The 23,282-nt window shown below is 37.7% G+C and overlaps 3 protein-coding genes across 3 annotated transcripts; all 3 read right to left on the reverse strand.

Annotated features, from left to right (window-relative positions):
- Nucleotides 1-6,169: 6,169 nt before the first annotated feature.
- On the reverse strand, nucleotides 6,170-10,068 carry LOC117294910. Its single transcript, XM_033777460.1, has 4 exons — nucleotides 9,931-10,068; nucleotides 8,683-8,854; nucleotides 7,652-7,781; nucleotides 6,170-6,718 (listed from the first exon to the last, which is right to left on the reverse strand). The coding sequence occupies exons 2-4, from the start codon at nucleotides 8,830-8,832 to the stop codon at nucleotides 6,582-6,584; spliced, it is 417 nt and encodes a 138-aa protein (XP_033633351.1). The 5' UTR covers nucleotides 8,833-8,854; nucleotides 9,931-10,068; the 3' UTR covers nucleotides 6,170-6,581.
- Nucleotides 10,069-12,756: 2,688 nt separating this feature from the next.
- Nucleotides 12,757-17,176, reverse strand: LOC117294889 (caspase-2-like). The gene is made up of 4 exons (XM_033777437.1): nucleotides 16,976-17,176; nucleotides 15,310-15,471; nucleotides 14,688-14,820; nucleotides 12,757-13,410 (listed from the first exon to the last, which is right to left on the reverse strand). Exons 2-4 carry the CDS (start codon nucleotides 15,454-15,456, stop codon nucleotides 13,253-13,255), a joined length of 438 nt encoding a protein of 145 aa, XP_033633328.1. The 5' UTR covers nucleotides 15,457-15,471; nucleotides 16,976-17,176; the 3' UTR covers nucleotides 12,757-13,252.
- Nucleotides 17,177-20,296: 3,120 nt separating this feature from the next.
- LOC117294662 (fatty acid desaturase 6-like) lies at nucleotides 20,297-22,878 on the reverse strand (the record flags this gene model as incomplete). Its single annotated transcript, XM_033777167.1, has 1 exon — nucleotides 20,297-22,878. A coding segment is annotated over one exon (1,044 nt), but the record flags the coding sequence as incomplete, so codon positions are not given.
- Nucleotides 22,879-23,282: the final 404 nt, after the last annotated feature.

Genomic DNA, 23,282 nt, shown 5'->3' on the forward strand with positions numbered 1-23,282 from the left:
CTGAGAATGAGATGTCCAGACTGAAACCTCAAGTTTTGTGCAACGAAAGGTGTTTGTTTTTCGTTGTTTGCTTGCAACTTCGATGACCAATTGAGCCCAAATTTTCACAGTGCATTATGTTGGGATACATCAAGTGAGAAAACTGATCTTTGGCAATTACCAAACGCAGTTGACCAAACGTGTGCAGTGTAGACGTGCACATGGTTTGCATGGGACATGACAAAACGGTTTGGACAACCGTAAAATGATAATCGTAAAATGTTGAAATTTCTTTGATCACGGCCAGATGCGTTTTCCTGTATCTATTTCATATACGATGATCCTATTTATATAGCACTATTGTAAACTTATGGGCTTTTGAGTCCAGATGGTGAATGAAATATTACAGAAACAAGAGCTTTCAGAGCTTATTATGTAGGTAAAGTTGTGTAATCAATAGCTTTGAATAACAACAATTTTAAATTGTGTGCTATTTCGAATAGCCCTTGGCTATCATTGCAAAAACTCACACCATGGGTGTTGCCACATTATAGATACCAAGAAAAGAATACAAATTTACACCATAGCTCGTTAAAATAACACCCATTATTTTGAGAATTTTTTTTACATTTGTGCTATTTTAACACCTTATGATGTTAGTTTTGATTCTCTGCTCGTGATACGTGTCAAAACCCATGGTGTCAATTGTTGTAACACCATAGCGTGTTAAAATAACACCCATGTTTGGAATAAAACAATTACATGTGTGCTATTTTAACACCATGATGTTAGTTTTGATTCTCTGCTCGTGATATGTGACAAAACCCATGGTGTCAATTGTAACACCCGAGTTGTTTGCAGTGGGATAGTTCAGTTTGTAGAGCGTCGTGGCAAGAGATTCCGACCCCGGTGATTCTGTCTCCCATACGGTAACTTCTTCTGCTATTACACCACCCTCTTTTGAAACACCCTCCTTCAGCCCAAAATCTCCGGCAGACAAATTTCCCTTGACCAGCACCATAGTCCAGGAGGTCGCTGGTTCGAGTCCCGCTCTAGTCAACTACTGTTTGTTCAACCTAAAATTATTTCTAGATGTACCCAGTCAGTTTCTGTAGTTTATTACTTAGGTTTTGCTGTTTAATGTTTTACTAAACCCCTGTCACGTTTCTCTCCGTTAATCTGAGTAGAGCATGACCACTCACTCATGATCTTACACCATTTTGACTTTTTGGTGGTCTTGGTTTTTCTATTCCCAGAAAAGAAATCCCTCTTAACACATTAAACCCCAAAAAGCTTTTAAAAGCTTTTTTATGAACGACCACAAGGAATTTTGAAAGATCTTTAAATCCATAAGAGTGTTGCAATGTGGTACGGTTATGATGTATATACCCACAAAGTACATGTGGCTCTCTGAGGTGGCAATATGATTTGTTTCAAAAACATTTACTGTAAACATCATTTCAAGAGGATTGGTTAGAATTCGTGTATTTTGTCACGTCGACTATGGTGTCAATGTCTATGAAGATATAAAGAAATTCATCCGAGTCTGGAGCGAAAAATTAACTCATCTGTTTATTTGAAAAGTAATACTAGACCTATACGAGAGCCATATCCTCCATGACTCAGTGCCAGCTGCGACGTGCGGATCCGGGCGGGAGAGTGGTCCACAAGTTTAGGTGGACTACCTCCCCAACCCCATCCCCGGTAACTCGGCAATTATAACTTGTTTCTACTGTTCGTCGACTTCATTTCCCCCAACTAAAAGCCCGGCTCATACTTCCTGCAAATGCGAATGCAAAGCAAGTTTTGCCAGCTAATGTTTTGCAGGAGAATTGGCCCCACGTTCAACTTATTGCAAATTATTCGTTACGAATTTGTGATGACAAAATTCGTATCGCGTTCACATTCACAGAAAATATGAACCCGGGCTATACTCGTCGAGACGTGGCGTGGACCCCCCCCCCCCCCCCAACACAGCCCTCCACCCCACCACCTGGTATTTAGACACTCCCTTCGGCGGTTACCGGTTTACTTCGGCACATCGAAAAACTCGGCACCTTCGGTAAAATCGGCACACGTGGCACGACAAACTCGGCACTTAGTCTCGGCACAGTTCTTTACGAATTCCTGGACTGGAAAATTGTAATACTGTTTGTGTTATTGTAACTGTTGAAATACTACAACAAGAATATTACCAAAGTTCAGATTTTACGGGAAATATCATGCATTCCCTGCAGAAGATTTAGTATAGTACGTCACACCTTGCGTATGCTTCAGCATAGCCCTGGCGGCCTTACACTTTCGTTTTGTACTCAGTGTCTGTATCTGTGTACAGAGGAAGAGTCCTATATAGGGCTATAGCTTCAGCAGTGCGTCCAGGGTGTGTCCAGGGTGCGCCAAAGCCACCGTGCAACATCAGATGCGAAGGTGGCCGCACCCTGGAACACCTGAAACCAACCAACTCCCAAGTTTTAGTCATGCAACCACAAAGAGAACTCGTGTTTTCTAAATAACTGACGGAAACTTTCCCAAGCCCAAGCAAGAAAATGACCCAAGTGCCAATCCATGACACTGTTCCGACCAAACTTCGAAATAGTGATCCGAACTCCGGTTGGGATGAAAAGCTATAGCCGGGATGAAATTTTTGTTCTGTAGTATAGAAATGCCATCCTCGACAGTTTTCCTGAAATTTGCTGAAAGACACTGGACACTATTGGTAATTGTCAAAGACTAGTCTTCACAGTTGGTGTATCTCAACATATGAATAAAATAACAAACCTGTGAAAATTTGAGCTCAATCGGTCGTCGAAGTTGCGAGTGATAATGAAAGAAAAGACATCCTTGACACACGAAGTTGTGTGCTTTCAGATGCTTGATTTCGAGACCTCAAATTCTAAATCTGAGGTCTCGAAATCAAATTCGTGGGAAAACTATTTCTCGAAAACTATACATTACTTCAGAGGGAGCCGTTTATCACAATCCTTTATACTATCAACCTCTCCCCATTACTCGTTACCAAATAAGGTTTTATGCTAATAATTGTTTTGGGTAATTACCAATAGTGTCCTCTGCCTTTAAGGGTTCCCTTGTTTATATCGATTTAGAAAAAGAAAAACAAACTCCTTTTAAAAGCACTACGACTGTGGCAATTAACATTGATGTACATGGAAAACATGCAGGCGGGATCCATCCATTGGGTGGTTGCAATTATAGGGCCTACTGTTAATAGGTTGCGATGGCAGTAGCCATTCATGATACCTGGGACTATGAAAATTTTTACAATAGGGTTATAAGGTCCACTCCCAAGCTGATCTCTAGCATAATATTGGGTGGGTCATTTGGGCGTGTCTGTCTGGCACGCCCATCACCACTGAAAATGTCTGGCAGTGGCCATTCATGATACCTGGGACTATATGCAGAACATTTTCACAGATTTGTTAGAGTTTTATACTTTCCTACACAATCCTTGTATTTGCCCGCGGCCAGGCCAGGTTTCTCAGTAACTTTCTAGTGTTTTTACATTACAATAAAAAATCTTTCTCTTTTTATAACCATTGTATTGCTTTTTCTTGTTCATCTTTGATGTGCAATTTTTTAAAACATGTACGAGTTTTTTCATTTTTGCTGGCAAATAAATAGAAATGAAATGAAATAAAATGCTTGATAATACTGATCTTTGACTATTACCAAAGGGGTCAATGCACGCCAGTCGGCGTACACGTTGCCAAATCGTTTAAAAAACCTCAAAGTAAAGATGTTTTATAATCCTTGTCCACTCATTTAGGACGCGAGGGTAAACTGCACGACGTGCCACCATCTTTACCTGTTGGGAGTGTTATACATTGTAATTAACATCACACCCCATCGATTTACCAAGAACCCATTGCTCAAGAGGAGGTTCAGGAGGTATTGCTCCGAATTCCGGAAAGATCAGTCGGTCGTTTCCATCATTAGAGCCACTTCCTCTAATTATGGTTAAGATGTCTGAACATAGTTTAAGGATTTAGAAGTTATCACCAATCGCTTGATTTGGGTCCAGGGCTTAGTCACACTTCTCTGTCCTGTCTCTGTAGTCACACATGTATGACCATGGAGGACCTTTTTGAAACCACGGCGTTGGCTTAGGATTCGGCTCGAGGTTCCGTTCTCTCGTCTGAAGCCCTGAGCGCGTATGATACGCAAAGCACGCGCAATATTGAGTCAAATCAACCGGCGGGGCCAAGCTAGCCTGAGCCGAGTCTAAAGCCGAAGCCGTTTCGAAAAGGGCCTATGACTCAGGTAGGCTACCCTGAACAGATGTTCTGGGGTTAGGAATACCCCCACCTTACATACTCCCTAATGGCCTGGGTACAAAGTGGTTGCGATGACGTCTTGGGGTTTTTCTTTCGTAGCCGATTCATGCATACTACAAAACACCCCTTATTCATAGCATTGCGTGGAACCGCCCGCATCAGCATACTCATGAATACGTCAGATGGATTCCCACTAGCCGCATCGTATTGGTAGTCCACAGAAATATAAAACCACTTAATGGTCCAAGTTGCGTTGTTGGCGGCTATGGTAACGTAATGTTTATGAAGAAAAGCATGTCACCAGCCTGAACTCCATCTGGAACATTCTACGATGCGTGTGGAGTGCGTGTGTCTCTAGAGGTACCTTTTTCAAGGTCACAAAACAGCTGGTGATAATCGAAGTAGTTTACCCTGAACTTGAGTCAGTTCCAGGTACTTGCGAATTACTGTCAAATTGCCCACTTGGGTTTGAAAAAGATTTTGAAGGAGAAATGTTACTTGAGAAAACGAACTTGGTTCTTCCTGGTATATAAGATGTTCATGATAAATTGACAGTGAGACTACGTAGGCCGTCAACCTAAACTCAGATCAAGTAGACCGTGTAGTTTTATAGACCGTGTAGTTTTCTGATTAATTGATATTATGTATTTCCAGTAGTTTATTTATGGTTGTGCTTTATTAATTTTGTCTGTATTTCATGTATTCAAAATGAATTTCCTCCATGGTAGGACCAATACAAATTGAACTGAATTGAATTGAGTTAGTCTTCGGAACAATAAAGTCGTGTCCCCCCCCCCCACCCCACCCCGACCCCCACCCATAGATAAATGTTTTTTCTTTTCATAGATAATTGTTTTTATTTATTTATACATTTGGATTACAAAAATATTATGGACACTATTAGTAATCGTCAAAGACTAGCCTTCACAGTTGGTGTATCTCAACATATGCATAAAATAACAAACCTGTGAAAATTTGAGCGCAATCGGTCATCGAACTTGCGAGATAATAATGAAAGAAGAAAAAAAACCTTGTCACACAAAGTTGTGTGCGTTTAGATGGTTGATTTCGAGACCTCAAGTTCTAAATCTTAGGTCTCGAAATCAAATCCGTGGAAAATTACTTCTTTCTCGAAAACAATGGCACTTCAGAGGGAGCCGTTTGTAACAATGTTTTATACCACCAACCTATCCCCATTACTCGTCACCAAGAAAGGTTTTATACTAATAATTATTTTGAGTAATTACCAATAGTGTCCACTGCCTTTAAATTGATTTTTGTTTTACTTACTTAGAAAAAGTACATATAGCTGTCATCAAGTAGTCAAACCATTCTGAGTATAAAGAACTGTTAAATGTTTTATCTCGACATTCTTCTCTGGCAAAGTTAAGAGACTCAAATTCAACAGTTGTACAAACGCTAGTTAAATCAAATTTCCAAGAGTTCATTTTAAAATTACGGCTAAGTCTGCAGAGACAAGTTAATAATTATTGGTCAAATTTCTATGCCTCAACTGTCCCTATAGCATCCTCTGAAAGATTCTCTTTCCTCAACCTTAACCCTAAAATCCCATAATTCTCTGACTATTAAAAACAATGGACACTATTGGTAATTGTCAAAGTCCAGTCTTCTCACTTGGTGATTCTTAACATATGCATTAAATAACAAACCTGTGAAAATTTGAGCTCGATTCATCGGAGTTGCGAGATAACTATGAAAGAAAAAACACACTTGTCACACGAAGTTGTGTGCTTTCAGATGCTTGATTTCGAGACCTCAAATTCTAAACTTGAGGTCTCGAAATCAAATTTGAGGAAAATTACTTCTTTCTCGAAAACTACGTCATTTCAGTGGGAGCCGTTTCTCACAATGTTTTATACTATCAACCTCTCCCCATTACTCGTTACCAAGTGAGGTTTTATGTTAATAATTGTTTTGAGTAATTACCAATAGTGTCCACTGCCTTTAAGAGAAAACGCTTGAATAACACAATGAACTTGTTTGAGTAGCCAGGGCAAGGTCATTTACTCGCTGTTTTTGTTTACAACATAAACTGGTCCGCTGCAGGGAACAGTGAGAAAACCATGCATGCTTAACAGCTTGTAAACACATTGTCAATTAATTTTGGTTGTTACAAATTTTTCTAGATTTTTAAAAAGAGGGCATCATTTAAAAAGCGTGATCAAAGCAGTGATTATTTTCATTATTTATAAAAGGTTGATCTTCCAAAAGCAACTCTAAACAAGCATAAAGTACTCTCCTCTGTCCCTTGCTCTATGCATGCACCTAGAGTACAAACCCTCCCTCGTACTAACGTTTACCTATTGTTATAGTAGAGTGAGCCCCGCAGACAACTGCAGTGCTGCCGTGTCCACTTATATCAATATTCACTTTCTTCGCTGGTTCATCCGTCTGGTTCAAAGGCGCTCCGTCCATTTCATCCGTGGCTGCCGCACACAAAAGTAATATAAAACAGGAGTATTTAATTTAAAAAATGGGGGGAGAACTAATTATATTTCATTAAAAAATTATTTTAAAATCAACAAGCCCCACCTATAATATCGATCTCTACTTCGGGGCCATTAAATGGGATAGTTGAGAAACAAATAGCCGGCTTATAGGAGACAAAAACTGATTTTGTTCCCTCAAAATATTATTTCGTTCCCTCAAAATATTACTTCGTTCCCTATATAAATATACAATTCTTCACCTATCCCTTTAGGGACTCCGATCTTTATCCCCACAACCCATTTTCGACCAAACACGATGTACGACCGCTATGTGAAAAGTTCAGTTACGTTCGTATTGGTTGGTGTATTTTAATTTTGTGATGCCCAAATCAAGCTTATTTTGATGAACAGAATAAGAATTTATAGTTTTGATAAATGCGCTTTCCTTAAATTAGACTGTTTTCAGACAGAAATATCTATCGAAGGAAAACACTGAAGTGCATTTTAAAACAAAAAGTTATTAACTTTGTTTTCCGATCCTTGTACTCTGTCCTTAAAGGATTTAGGTACTTTTTCAAAATGTCCATAGATTTACATTTAACTTACAGGGTTTGAAGATAATGATGGTGGAAAGCTTCCCTTTAAATATTACTTATACTGAGGTGCTGTATTATGAGAAATGAGTAAAAAATGTCATGAAAATACGTTTGTAAATGATTAAAATAATGTTCGTCTCATGAAATGAAAATTATTTTCATGACATTGTTTTACAGCACCTCAGCACGTAATATTTGCAGGGAAGCTTTCTACTATCATTATCTTCAAACTGTGTAAGTTAAGTGTAAATCTGTGGACATTGTGTTTTTTGTCCTACAAAAGTTACATAGACCCTTTAAGTTGGTATAAGATTGTTTATGATAGAAAGTTAACCTGTCAGAGGGGTGCGGTCCAGCGCATCCACGAGAGCTTGATAATGGAATTGAAGCAACACATCTCGAAATGCGCTATACGCATTTGGTCCTTTCTCCTCCATTTTAGTGAGCAACGAACCCATCCGATCCTGTTAAAAAAAAAAAAAAAAAAAACGTTTGTTCGCGATTATCACACTAAGCTTTTATATTAGGCATCCACTAAACATCAACTGTTGATTGTAATGTCAGGATATACAGTAAATGGGACCTGGCATGGGACCTACACAAACGAAACTGTTAAACAAAGCAGTAAATTTGTTTTGGAAAGTCACTCGAAACATGATTTCGTTCCCTCAAAAGTAATAGTTCGTTCCTTAAAAAAAAATGCCCCCGCCCCGCCCGAAATACTGGTTCGTTTCCTCGAAATAATTTACATCCCTTGTATTGTTATATTATTCCATACCCTCGAAATAATTTCTTTCACAAAACCACAAAACAGTTTTAAAAATTATTTGGACCTTTTCGTGTTTTGTTTCCCTCCCATCACCTGTCAATTTAGGGGCTCCGTGTCTTTTCACTTGGTGTATCTTAACACGCAAAAAATAACAAACCTTTGAAAATTTGAACTCAATTGGTCGTCGAAGTTGCGAGAGAATAATGTAAGAAAAATACCCTTGTGGCACTTATAGCTTGTGTGATTTAAGATGCTTGAATTCGAGACCTCAGCTGAGCGCTCGAATTGCATTCAAATATTTTAGTGAGAAATTACTTCTTTCTTCAGTCAGGCCAGACATCTAATTCTTAGAGAAATTACCTCTTTCTCAACGTTATTTCAGAGGAAGCCGTTTCTCACAATGATTTAAACTATCATCAACCCTCCATTGCTTGCTATTACCAAGTAAGTTGTTATTCTAACTTTTGCAGTTTGTGTGACCATGGAGGAGGGTAGTGTGACCCAACGAGATTGTTTCTTTCTAAATCTGCACGGAGATGATTCTTGGGTATATAATCAATATTTTCCCTTCCAATTTAACCCATGACCTCCCTTACTTTAGGCGTAGGCTGTGATAGTAATAGGTCGTCCATCTGCTGGGGTGTGAAAAGCCCCTCCTGAATAAGATTATGCTTAATTCGATCGGGATCAATGTCCACCAAATTGCACCGATTTTTTCTCAATCGGTTTCTGTCTTGAATATTCATCCTTCAATATTTCGCAAAATACCTAGGTAGAAGAAAAGATCAAACAAAAATATGAGCTCAGTATATGTTTTATTTATTTTAAATCTTTTGACATACACAATAGTAAAAAGTTGTACAGGGGCTGTCAAGGTTAAAATAAAAGTATAAAAACTGTCATCAAAAGACCCCTGCCAACGATACAACAATTTAAAAAGGTAAGTGCACTGAACAGTTAAAAAATCACACAAAAGAAAACATTAAAACGCAAGCAAAACCAGACTATTGAAAAAAAAACCTGCACCCACAACATAAAACAGTGATATTACACTCGGCTGGCAGAACTCCCCAAAATGGTGTTTTATTTTGATATTTTGTTCGATGTCAAAGACTGTGCATTCTTCATGTAACTGTAATTATAAATTGTATTTATATTTATATGTGTACCTGTAAGTGGCGGCTATCCGCTGATGGATGTCAATAATAATAATAAAAAATAAAAAATAAATGAAAAAAAATTCACTCATGAATGGTGCACGGTCACATGACCTCAGTACAGTCCCGTGAAAGTAGTCCCTGAACAATACGCGGGTGGGGGTGGGGGGTTTAAATGCAAAAGTATTTGTAATTATAGGGACCAATCCAATTTAAGATTTAAACATTAATCCTAAGCAAATTAAAATTCAAATCGAAAAGATTTATATTTTACATCAAAACATATTATTTGGTCGCTAATAACAATCGTTTGGATTAGCGTTTACCCCCCCCCCCCCCAAGTTAGTTAGAGTGTTCATTTGAAAAGTACAATTTGGCTGGGATTGTAGTCTTGGCCTAAAGACGTATTTTAAAAATCATTGCTATACTCATCAGATGGTTTTATTAAAAACTCAAAAATCGAAGCATCAGCCAAACTGCAAGTTAATTTACTAAAGCAAACACAATTTAAGAAAGCATTATTTATGGCATATAGAATAGACCTAACAGCTAAGACACCAATAGAGAACGCAGAAGTTGGCAAACAATTCCAAAACGTAGGCCTATCGCACTGTCCCCCAGGAAACTGAACAGAAAAAAACACTTTAGAAAAAAAACCAGATTAAAAGGGTGTTCATGTACACCTACCACTAATACCAGTAGCCTACCACGTCAGAGAGTAAACTTGTTGCCAAATAGTTTTTAACTGGTAAAACAACAGATTTGACAGTCAAACATTGATGACGTATCCAGTATATCAGCTAAGTAACTTAGTAAAAACCGGAAGTAAACCCTTTTAACACGGCGGACTCGGGTTGGAATCTGGACTTCTTTACAGGCCGACATGGCGAGTAGGCCTACGTTGCGCCACATTTTGACGGAGGTCACGCTCCAGGTATAATTGGGGAAAGTCCCTTCGAATGGATAATGTATCCTGTGCCAGTCAGATGATTTTGCGCCCTCTGCGGGCGACTGATATTAAAACCATTGTATTAACACACAATATTAAAACCATTAGCATTGTATTCGACAATATCTGACGTCACACTTCGACGTAATAACACCAGCCATCACCTTTCACCTACATTCATTTCACACGCATACCAACTTTACATTGTAGACAATGCATGCAGACGACCGAAAGCGGTTATGCTTTCCCGCCAGTTTTTGATTACTCCGAAGTGATGATTGTCACTGCGCACGTCACATCGCCTCGGCCCAATCAAAACACAGATACCTAAAGTTTACGACGTCACTTCACGTTTATCCAACGACATCATTGTAGTCCCATGAAATACTGGTTCTGACATGTCCCCCTATCTTTTGGAGGGTGGGGGACATAATATTAAATGTCGCCCCAATCTTTTTGACAACCTTTATCATTAAGCCCACGTATTGCACTGTTTAATACCAAACCCTGTGTCCCGCCGTGGGCATTAATCCTATGGTCCCTATGGTTAAAAAGATGTTGTAAAAGTAAAAAACACTGATCTACACTATGCCTCGAAATTACGTGCTTTTCTTTTTACCTCGTCCACTAACATGGTCGGCCATTTATGGGAGTCAAAATTTTGACTCCCATAAATGGCCGACCGTGATAGTTCGCGGCGTAAAAAGAAAACCATGCAATTTGAAGTGATACTTGTTATATTCTACTTTTAAAATATATTTCTAATCATTTGCATTTTATAACAAACGGTTACAAACGCTTTTCAAAGACCAGCTCTCGTGTCAAGGGGCTTTATGTACATGTCCACCGGACGGTTTTTGCATAGCCCCGGACACGATTGCATATGCAAAAGTGTCCGGAGCGGACAGTATTGCATGGCGGACACAATTGCATCTGACACCGGTCGTATATATTATGACTACATTGTTCCCCCTTCTTTCAAGACATATTGACGCCCATGTCAAGAAGGCCTTTAATTTGCCCAAGTTTGCATGACAGCATGGTTTCCCCTACCACATATAAAACTGAAATTTCTTCATCGACTTCCTGACAAAAAGTTGGTGTGTGTCCACTAGGATGCATTGCAAAGTGCTGATATATAATTCACATTCAATTTAACATGCTAAAATAATGATCGCCTCACCGAGACGATTTTTTTTTTGGTGAAATTGTTTTACTCACTTCTTGAAAACTGCTGCACCCGAGCGAGTAATATTTCCAGGGAAGCTTTCAATCATCTTAATACACCTAGAAAGTTTCATGTATAAATCAATGGACAATTGTGTCTCGTGTCATAAGAAGTACCCAAACCCCTTATAAGTAAAGGACACAAGTGTACCAATGAATATTCTTCGAGAATAAAGAAACTGGCAATCAGAACAAGTTTTGAATAATATACACAAGTTTTTAATAAAATTACAAATAGTACACAAGAGTCACATGAATTCTTAGTATTGTTTCATGATTAAATGATATAAAGTACTTAACACATTTGAAGCAAAACTTTCTAATCTTGCAGGAGTAGAACCTAAATTCTCTATCACAGGTGAAGAAATTTAAACAGCGCCCTCTACTAAATTAAAGGAACAAAAGAAACTTATTCGAGATTATACAGGCTAGGCATGATGACATCCTTGGAAAATAGTACTAGTAATATTTTATCGAGAACCACGGCTGACCTATATGTACATATAGGTCAGCCGTGGTTCTCGATAAAATCTTGCAGGAGTAGAACCTAAATTTATTATCACTGGCGACGAAATTTAAACAGCGCCCTCTACTAAATTTAAGAAACAAAAGAAACTTATTTGAGATTATACAGGCTAGGCATGATGACATCCTTGGAAAATAGTACTAGTAATATTTTATCGAGAAACACGGCTGACCTATGTGTACACATTGTCTAGGCATTAATATACTATTCAGATTATTTTATTATTCACAATATAAGTCTGATTTTTGCAAGGAAAAAAAAAATCGAAAAAACTAAACTAAAAGTAGGATGGATATCATGCCTGTAGAGCAAGACACCATTCATGTTTTGTGTAATCTGTATTTTGTTACCGCATACCTTTCCATATCGTGACCAAACTTATACATGAAATTAAAATACCTATGCAAATTCCTGTCAGGAAATTTATATGAAAAAACATGCACAATTTTTAGCTTGTATGTAATCACACTGTCATTAATTTGGGTTATAAAAATTTGCTATAGATTTTTAAAAAGAGGTTATCATCTAAAAAGGTAATTGTTTTGGCAAATCAAAGCATCAGTTCATCTGAGACGAATTTCAGTATTTAAAAAAGGTTGATCTTCCAAAAGTACCTTTAAAATACTTTTTAAAGACACTGGACACTTACTGGACACTATTGGTAATTGTCAAAGACCAGTCTTCTCACTCAAAATCAAGTTCAAATATTTTAGTGGAAAATTACTTCTTTCTCGAAAACTACGCTACTTCAGAGACGGCCGTTTCTCAAAAAGTGTTATACTATCAACAGCTCTCCATTGCTTGTTATCAAGTAATTTTTTACGCTAACGATTATTTTGAGTAATAACCAATAGTGTCCATGCCTTTAAACTGTCTAATTCTTATCCATAAACATTATACCTTAGTTTGCAATTGAAACGAAGAGTAAGTTAAAAACCATTATAATTTGTCTGCATTCCAGAGACGATGAAGGAAGAGTCTGAAACCTTCCCCTTCATGTCTCTCGTCATTCTGAATGTGACCCTATAAAAGGTTCAACAGAAAAATTTACACTGCGCCATTATAGAGGTGCCCTACAAATAGTGGAGTAATTACAAAATGTACACCCTGCCTTTAAAAGGACAACTGTATAAAGCCAGCTGGGTTGAGTATCTTCTTGAGGAGAATAAAAACTCAACTTTGAGTGAGTAAGATCATGTCCCAATGCACCTCTGACATAAACATCAAAATCAAAAGTAGTGTTGGGGTATAATTCCCCCAAAGATAAGGCTTCAACATCTGCAACCGATTTCCAACCAGAAACTCCATTAATGCATAAATACGTTAGAATTGGTACCTCCTATTATGGCAAAGTTGTTGTTACCTGTTATGGTAACATTTCTACCCTGACCCCTTCCAGTTACGACCCCCGCAGTTCTTGAACTTTCCTGTCTCACAGGCTGTCCATCAACTTCATCCAAGTCGACTGCATAAAAAAGGAAACAGAAAACCATGATTAAATCATTGAAAATATGGTCTAAGTAGGACTTATTAAATGAATTTTCCACAAAACACAGCCAATACTTTCAAAATTTTCGTTTATGTTTCGACTAATATCGGTTGGTGGCGCTGTTTCCTGCTCAGCCACTGGATGGTGGTTTGGCCGATTGTGTCCTCCCCGGGGGTGAAACTTGGGATATGAGGGAGTCCCATAAACCCCAAGTTTCACCCAGGTGAGGACACAATCTGCCAAACCACCGTCCAGTGGCAGTAGCAGGAAACAGCGCCACCAACCGACTGGTGGTGCCTCATTCTGAGGATGACTAGTGATACTAGTTGAAACGTAAACAAAAACTACGTATTGGCTGTGTTTTGTAGAAAATTCATATAATAAGTTGATATTTTACCAGCCTGATGAACGTCTTTGATGGTATAAGTAGGATTTGAAACTGTGCATGGTGGAAGTATAACTAAGAGAGGTGTGTGGTAACACCCTGTGAATATCTCTTCATAGTAGTATGTTGGTTCAGAAAAGAACTGGTGGTGGATGACTCAATGTTTCGATCAGTATGCTCTGATCATCCTCAGGGGAATGCTGGACTAAGGCCATTAACTATTTTCTAAAAATAATTTTTGTCTCGTTGAGAGGGAATTTATTTTCAAATGTATATTTACAATGGATTTACACGACTCTCCTTAAAACGCTGTACTATGATTTTTTCACTTTTTTTTCTTGATGACTAATGAAGATGAAACTACTTCAGGTAAATTATATTACATACATCTTCATTCACAGTCAGTTAGGGATTCATGTCGTGGCCAAAAACTTGATCTACAAAAGGTATCGAAACCCTTTACGGGAACATTACAGAACTGGTATGAGAAAAAAACTTGTCTAAGATCACAGTTTTACATAAAACTTACACGGTCTAGTTATGTACAAACAAAACATCACTTGAAATATTTCTGTCTGAAATGTCATATTTGATGAAAAATAAATAAAACTAATTTCCTGTTTGGAGTTATTCGCTCAGTGAGCGTTTTATTCATTTTATTTTTTAATCAATGTCATGCAAAATGTGTGATCGGTTTTTCACTATTTTCTCGTGACCCAGACAGCCGATTGATCTCAAACTTCTACAGGTTTGTCAGTTTATGTATATGGTTGATCACATCAAATGCTTACACTGCCAGCAACTGTTTTGTTAGCAAAAACCAATTCCATTTGTTCCTGTACGAAATTCTTTAAGGGATAAAACATACCTGGCAGAGAGGTGTTGTCCAACTTCTCGACCAGATGTTCATACACAGGGAACTCACACAACACATTTCTGAACTTTCCATATGCATTGGGTCCTCTTTTCTCCAGGTCATTTAGCATTTTACTCATCTGGCCCTGTGAAAGGAACATGACACATTAATCATTCAAAACAGTTTGAAAAGATCTCAAAGTGCTTTACAAACAAACATGCTTTCAACAAAAGTTTACTATCAATAATGTCGGAGTTATAAGCCATGCGTGTTAGATTTGAATAATGTCTGGTACAATGACGTGCTTGACCACAAGTTACCATTTAAATTTGAATTATTCAGTCTATCAGTATGTCGCATAATTAGGGGCAAGCTTTTGCGTAGTAACGTAAGAGACGGTGAACACCCATACACAATTCTGAATGAATGTGTATGACACAATGGTACCAGGGTTTGCTCATCTGGAGGTTGCTATGCAAAAGGCTCGCCCCGAACCATTTGACATAGCAACTGTCTTATTAGTCTGATTATTTCAAATGTAAGCGGTACATTGTGACTAAAACAAGTCATTGTATCGACATTATTCAAATCCAACTCTCAAATGGCGTATTGACCTTAATGACCTCTCTCTTACTTTAGCTGTAGATTGCGCAAATATTTCCTCCATCATCTGGGGAGAGAAAACCTCCTCCTGAATTAGATGATCCGAAACTTTACTAGGTTCGATGTCCAGCAAAGCACAGCGATTTCTCCTCAGTCGTTGCTTATCTCGATTTTCCATCTTTTGGCAGAGTACCTAGATAGAATTAGAATAGGACAGAATTATAGGTCAATATTTGATCAGGTCTTTGAAAAGGATTGAAAAGCGTCTGCAATGTCTAAAGGGTTAGGCTAATGGCTACTTAGTAATAAGGCCGTGTTCGAAACGGCGATTTTGGCTACAGCTACGGCTAGATCAGCGCGTCTGCCTGTATTGAAGAATAGGCGGACGCGTGCGATCTAGCCGTAGATGTAGCCGAAGTCACCGTTTTAGACATGGTCTTACATAGGAAAGTACTTTAGCATGTTTTTTCTCCTGTAGCAATCATGGAGGTAGAGATTGTAATCATGATGTATACTTAGCTGATAAAAGTTTTAAATAGGGGCTCCAAGTCCAATGTCAAGTTAAGTGATGTTATATCTGATACTTAGAATAGTAGGACGATAAACAGCAAGCTAGTACATATTTGACGCAACAGTGACAAAAATGGTTCCATTTGAACTTTATGGTAATTTATTACTGGCGAGGTCTCGCAAATATCTCGTATTCTGTAACCCTCTGGTCTGTCTGCGATTGTCGGGAAGATGGAGGGTAACGGTTGCAATCGTCCATCTATCGCCCTCTTTTGTCCATGCTGTACAAACTATGGAATCTGTGCAAGATGGCTGCTTATATTTATATTACAGATAGGCCCTACATTTTTTCACAAGAAAAACCGCTATTCTTAGAAGTGGAAAAGTTAAATGTTACCCCAAACATATCCCTCTTTTGTAGATTTTAAATGGTTAACCTAGTAGAGTAGTTGCGACCTGCGGGAGGAGGGTTACGTTATCGCAACTTTAGAGGTTGGACAGTACAGTCAGTAGTTACGTTCGTGTTGGGACTGTTGACATCGAGTTCGTTGAAGCCTAAATGGACCTAGACCCAGTGACTGGGGCGCTAGAGAATCTAGATACCTTTTTTCTAAATTTTGACATTATCGGTCATTATGTCAAAATGGACCCACGTCGATGCAATTCAATTCAATAACTTATTGAATAAGCCTTTTTGTTGAGATATGGCAGACACATGTACTACAACACTCTAAGGACCTTAGTAAGGTTTGGGTAAATGTGTGTGTATTTCAACCAAACTACACTCCGTATCCTCTATCACGTCCGCCATACCTCAAAAAGGCTTTTTAAATATGGACATTTACTACTCCTAGTCCTAGTCCTAGAACTATTTCGGTTTCGTCCGGCTATCGTCTACGGGAGACGATAGCCGGACGAAACCGAAATAGTTCTGTTTCGTCCGGCTATCGTCTCCCGTAGACGATAGCCGGACGAAACCGAAATAGTTCTAGGAGTATACATTTACCAAGGAACTCACCTTTACCAAACCAAGCAAGACGAACTGGGCAAATCTGACGATTATCAAGTTGGGACGGAACAAATCTACTTTTGTTTTGTGATTGATTGAATTTAATCATTCAGATGATCGGTTCCAATTCCAATTCGTACATGTCGTAATTATTCATACTCGTGTATTGTATACTTACCAGTACAGTTATTGTTCCATGCAGAACCACACTCTGCTCTGGTCACTCTTGCTACTTTTGACATAAAACCGTAGTTCCGTATGGTTTATTTACCACCAAAAAAAAATAGAATCAAGAAAATACCGTGCGTTTGAAGTTTCCTATGTTGTTGTTGATGTCGATCTATATCTACGTACCGCGTCCGGCCGTATCAAAATATCCTGTTTTTTCCCCAAAAAGCATTGGCCTTGATTGTCAAATGAGGGCGCTATACCCAAAATCCTGTCTTGGGGTCCGGTGTTTTTTTTCACAAAGTGAAAAAGGGATAGGGGAAGCACAATAACTAAGGTTAAAAAATTACTAATTGTTATAACTTCAAAGAAACATCAGAAACCTTTCTCATAGTAATTGTATCTAGCTTTTAATATTTAATTTTATTTCTTGACAATTACCATTTTTTGTATTACCAATGAAACCTTTACGCGAGATTTATTCATCAACAAAGAAACATTGGCATACTTTTAAATAATTATAATTCTGCAATGTATTCACTTATTTATTCAAACACCTCACCAAACAATTTCTTTTTCTTTCAAACATTGATTTGAAATACAATTTTTACGACCAAATTAGATTTTTTACTTTTTTTGTAAGTTTATTTATAAAGAGCATAACCTATGAACCCCATGCTGTTTATTTATTTATTTATAGTTTACTCCCACTTTGTTGGTTCAATAGTTGTCAAATTAGAAATGCGAGAGAATAAAACTGAAGAAAGGTGTTTAAAGTCGAGTTGCTTATTGGAAATACATTGGTACATTTTACTTCTTTTTGATGTTCTTTATCTGGAAGGAAGTTGCCAAAATAAAATCAAATATCTTTGGCCAATTTTGTTGGCTTGTTTATCCATACTGATATTTCCAACAAATGACCGATTTAGCTTGATGGCATCTAAGTGGTTTTGTAGTACTTCAAGTTCATGCCTTCAAATGATTAAGTCCTAATGTACCATTTTAAGGTTCAAGGCTTCAACATTTCCAAAACAATTCAACTCATCAAATCCTTAGACATAGACCAGCTGCAGAACGTCCTGCACTAATAAACCTGATAATTTATGCTATGACAACATTTGACTAGTGGGTGCATGGGTGAAAAATTGTACAAGTTGTGATAATCATAATACCATTCTTACTCTAAGACCATTGGGGAGTGAGTGTTACGATTATCACAACCTTATCAGATGTGTACTCTGACCAAGCAGGCCTTGCATTTAAGCCCACAGCCACACACAGCAATTGCCTTGGTGCCCAAAAGCTTTTGCTGTGGAGCCATTTGCAAAGTTCTTATACAAACAAGGCCTGCCTAAGCCAGCTTTAAAGAAACACGTTTATCGGACGAGTTGGTCTATAAAAAGCGTTTGAAACCGTTTGTTATGAAATGCATGGTTAGAAAGATGTTTTTAAAGTAGAATATAATGATTCACATAAGTATCACTCAAAATTGCACGGTTTTCCTTTTACGTCGCGAACTCACATGGTCAGCCATTTATGGGAGTCAAAAATTTGACTCCCATAAATGGCCGGCCGTGTTTGTCGTCGAGGTAAAAAGAAACCACGCAATTTCGAGGCATATTTGTGTAGATTAACTTAGTGTAGATCATTGTATTCTACTTTTACAACATCTTTCTACCCATATGCATTTTATAACAAACGGTTACAGAACGCTTTTCAAAGACCAAGTTGACCGATCCAAGGCAATGTGTTCCTTTAAGCGAACTAGTTTAGCTATAATCTACTCAAAGGTAAAGGTTCGTGTTATATTTTTGATTATTCTTGATGATAACTTTAGACAAGAAATACCACACGAGCAAGCATGAACTGTTTACCATAGCAGTTCATGGCTATTGATTATCTTTTTAAAATCTTTAAAAAAATAATGTGATTCTAATAATAAACCAGGTTTTGTTATATAAAGATTTCAACAATAAGCCACGTTCAAAACTGCTTTAAACAATTAGTTAAATATCTAATAATTCATTACTATACATTGATCTACATTGAAGATTTAATTTAAAATTTTTAAGAAAAGATTTTTGTGTTGTCTCTTTTTGGCTGTACTGTATAAAAAAACAATCAAAATTAGCAAATAAAAAAAGACAATAATTTGAAAAGTTGCGGAGCCCAATTTTTGAAAAAAGTAATTATTTCAAAAGATTTTGACAGATATTTCTGTTTCAAATAAAAAACATACCATTGTTTGTGTAGGTGCCACTGTCATTATCGCACAAAAAAAAAATAAAGTACTGATCAAAATAGTTTTGTACTCGTGGGCGAATCATCAGAAAATAATAAATGTTTAGTTGTTTTAAATTAACTACCAGTTATCGCTGGCAGATTTGTTTGTGCATTACATTGAAAGAAAGGTAATAACTTTCTTGAAACAATAAAAATAGCTTATAAAAATATCACTTATATTTAAACATGCAGGTTAAAATAAGACCTAATATCTTTAAATTTTACGACACAGTCTTTATGTCAAATACGTTTTTGTAGATTGCTCTAAATTACCTTTTTAAACAAAAAAAACATAAAATGTACCAATTACCTTGCATTTAATGAAACCCTACTTTGTATTTAAGTTCTTTCATTTTAATAAACGTTACAATTTTGACAAATAGTAGGCCCCTATCAAAATAAAGTATTTACATTCAAATATTCATGTGAATCACAAGAAAGCACTATAAAATTCTTACAATTAACTGTGATTTCTTTTTACATTTTTGGTGCATTTGGCGGTAAGACTAACCTGTCTAAACCTACTGGATGTGTACATGTACCTTTTGTGTTTACATTGTCTCTGCTTGCGCCTTAAACATCTGTAAAGATTGATTTGGTGCATTACAAATACCTACTACATGTAGTATTATTATTATATTATTTACTGGCTTTATGATTATGAATGGTCATTTCCATAATAACTATACAAAATATCTGAATATATTTTAGAAAATCAAGTAAAACATTAAAATTTAAAACTGTCTATTATACATAGTGAAATATATTAAAGTGTGTAAAGCTGCTTTGGAAATATGTTTACCCTCTGAAGTAATTCTTTCATATAAACTTAAACGTGATATGAAAGAAACAAAAAAGGACAAAGGGTCGGACTGCTTATAGTATTGTTTTTAAATTGTTCTCAAATTTCCCTCTATCAAATGAAAAGTTGAAAACAAATATCAGGTATGTTGTGTATGTGGTTAATACTTTTTTACATGCTAAAACTGAGACGAAAATTATTTTTGAGACAATGTTTTACTCATTTCTCAAAGTCATATTTTCAGGGAAGCTTTCTACTATCATTATCTTCAAACTGTGTACGTTTAATGTAAATCTGTGGACATTACACAGACCCTTTAAAGGCTAAAATCATTGTTTTAGGGTTACATGACAAAGCAATGTATACACCCAGTATAGTCCATTTCCAGCTGGAAATGATTGTATTTTAACACCATTTACATTTTTTGTATTATTTAAAATTTTAAATTCACTTTTAGTTTAAGGAGTGCTACAGGTATTTTTTTTAATTCAACTAATAAGGTACACGGGTACTGCAGAGTGCAGAGAGAGATTTCAATCACATTCCTGATGCAACAACAAATAAATTAATGTTTTATTTAATAAATTTCATTATTTATTACTCCTAGGAAGGGTGTCCTTCCATATCATAAATATTTAAATAAAAGATCACAATTGTAAATTCGTGTTGAAATAAATAAACATTTTGGTCAAATTACTATTAATAAATAACTATTTATTAAACAAACAATCACCCATCTTTACTGACGGTAGCCCATCCAGCAAACTGTGTTAGTATCATATTGGGTCCTCGTATAGAGAAAGGTTGATATTATTCAATATTTTAATATATTATTTAATATATTTTAATTAAAACAGAACAGTCCCAGATGGTCCCAGTGACTGTACATGAAGTTATGAACTTTCACCCAGTTATAAAGCACACACCTCTCGTAGTACTAGTAGCTCACCATAGAGAAGATACAGAGGGAGGGAGTGCACATGCAGTAACTTCCCTGGCTCAAGCTTGGGGGGAAATGTATAATGAACATAGAACTTGTAGTTCAGAATTTTAACTGGAACAAGCGTTTTTTCCGCAAGACCAGAATCAAAACGGTTAAAAACCTTTCCACAAACATTTTTCTAAGATTAGAGAAGATTGATCTCCTTTTTCATATGGGCAAGTACACTTTGATACTCAAAAGAATTAAAGATTGTTTGTTACATTAAATGTAAAACTTTTCGCATAACTTTTATGACATAGTTAGGTATATTACTCAATGAAAAAAACAAGTAGACTGCCGGACTCTGCCTGTTGCGAGTTTACAGGCCCGACACTAAAATCACTGGCCTCATCAGGCATGCCGTCCAGTGTTGATTTCCAGCCCTGAACTGGGTTAGAGTTTATAATTCCATACAGCCACAGACTGACCTGGGCTCAATTTTGCTTAATGATTTCCTATTAGCAAAAATTAGCAGGATACCAGTCACAATGGTACTGTACGTGTGAAATGGTATTTTGGCTGGTAATCTAATTCTACTAAGCATAATTTGGTTGTGCTTAGCTACTTTGTGCTTAGTCCATGACAACACAGCCATTTACTTTCTATCTTAAGCCCGGTTGAAACTTCCAGCGAAAGTGAATGCAATACAAATTTTGTCGTCAAAAATTTGCAACAAATAATTTGCAACAGTTGAAATGTGTTCAACTCTTACGAAAAATTGGTAGCGAAAATGTTTTGATGTCAAAATACGCTTCCCATTAGCATTCGCAGGAAGTATGGACAGGGCTTTATTTTGTTCTTTTTACTGCACTCCAATAAATTGTGTAATGGGTGGGGCATCCACCATCAGCATCTTATACTCCTTAGTGAAGAACTTGAGGCGGTCGAAGTATCCGCGTTTCTGGTACGGCAATCCATGCTCCTGCAAATACTGCTGTACAATGGGTTGGATCTTCAAACACATGTTGTCAGACAGCTTGGGAAAGAGATGGTGCTCGATATGGCAGGCAATCAGTGAGTGTCCGAAATTCCAGTCCAGTAACAGATTATGGGATAGATTGAGGACTCCGCTGGACATCAGGTGGAGACGTGGCGGGCGACTATCACGTGCGTACATCGGTAATCCGATATGTTGAAAGATGTTGACATGGATGTAAGGGATGTCCATGAGAGCGCGGTAGACAAGTGTACTCAGCACAGCCGCCTTGGCAGTGAGACCGGAGACGAACATCAGTAGTGAGATGTTGGCTACTAGGCCAACGGATACCACGATAAAACACTGAAAAGCTTTCAGCACTTTCTTATCTTGGAGAAGAAAAACGACTGCTCCGATCGGAGTCATGACTGGTAGGAAAAGCGGGGCTACAAACAAATAGATGTATCTCGGCAAACTTGGCACCCGCCATGTGCTAGAATCACCCAGCCCGATGACATTGGTATAGGGATGGTGGACTTTAACGTGGGCACCAATTGCGTACTCGGCTGAAAAGGATCCGCAAAACTCAATGAAGAACAACTGCCAGAAGCGATTGACGAGCTTTGAACGGCACAGGGCAGAGTGGGATGCGAGATGAGACATCTTGGTTTTGAGCATTCCATAGTAGAATCCCAATAAGATCAGACCTGCGATGAACGGAGGCCAAGTCTGGTGCCTAAGAAGCAATAGACCAGGAGGGATCATGGCGAAACCTGATGCGATGTAGCACCAGTCTACACCATAGAGATCCCACCAGGATGATGCTTCTTGAACCTTCTGGACAGCAGCAGTCAGCTCACTCAGGCTAGCTTTTATTTCCACATCTGTCTCTTGATGAGACGACAACGACTGCTGCTCTCCACTTGATGCTGATGCTGATTTTCGTTGCATTGTTTGATTTGGTTTGCTGAAAATAACAGAGAAAAAATCAACACTTTAATTAATACAACTTTAAGTCTTTAGTAGTCAGAATTAGAGCTTTTTATCTTTGACAGAGAATAGACCAGAAGTTTAATAGTTTCAGTCTAAAGGCTAGATCACGACGCAAAGAGAACGCATTCTATTGGTTGAATTGCTCCACGCAGAATAGGCACAAGCTAATTTTCCACACCTCGCCACCAATTTATCTGCCCTCAATTAGCTCCATTCAACCCCCTCTTACTCCAATAACACCCCCAACCAGCCAACCCCCCCTCCACCCCCCCCCCCCCCCCCCCCCCCCCGAGCATGACAGTCACCCCCACACACCAAATACCGCACAGTCTGCTAATGAC

This window comes from Asterias rubens, chromosome 9 (genome assembly GCF_902459465.1).
Source record: "Asterias rubens chromosome 9, eAstRub1.3, whole genome shotgun sequence".
Classification (NCBI taxonomy): Eukaryota; Metazoa; Echinodermata; class Asteroidea; order Forcipulatida; family Asteriidae; genus Asterias; species Asterias rubens.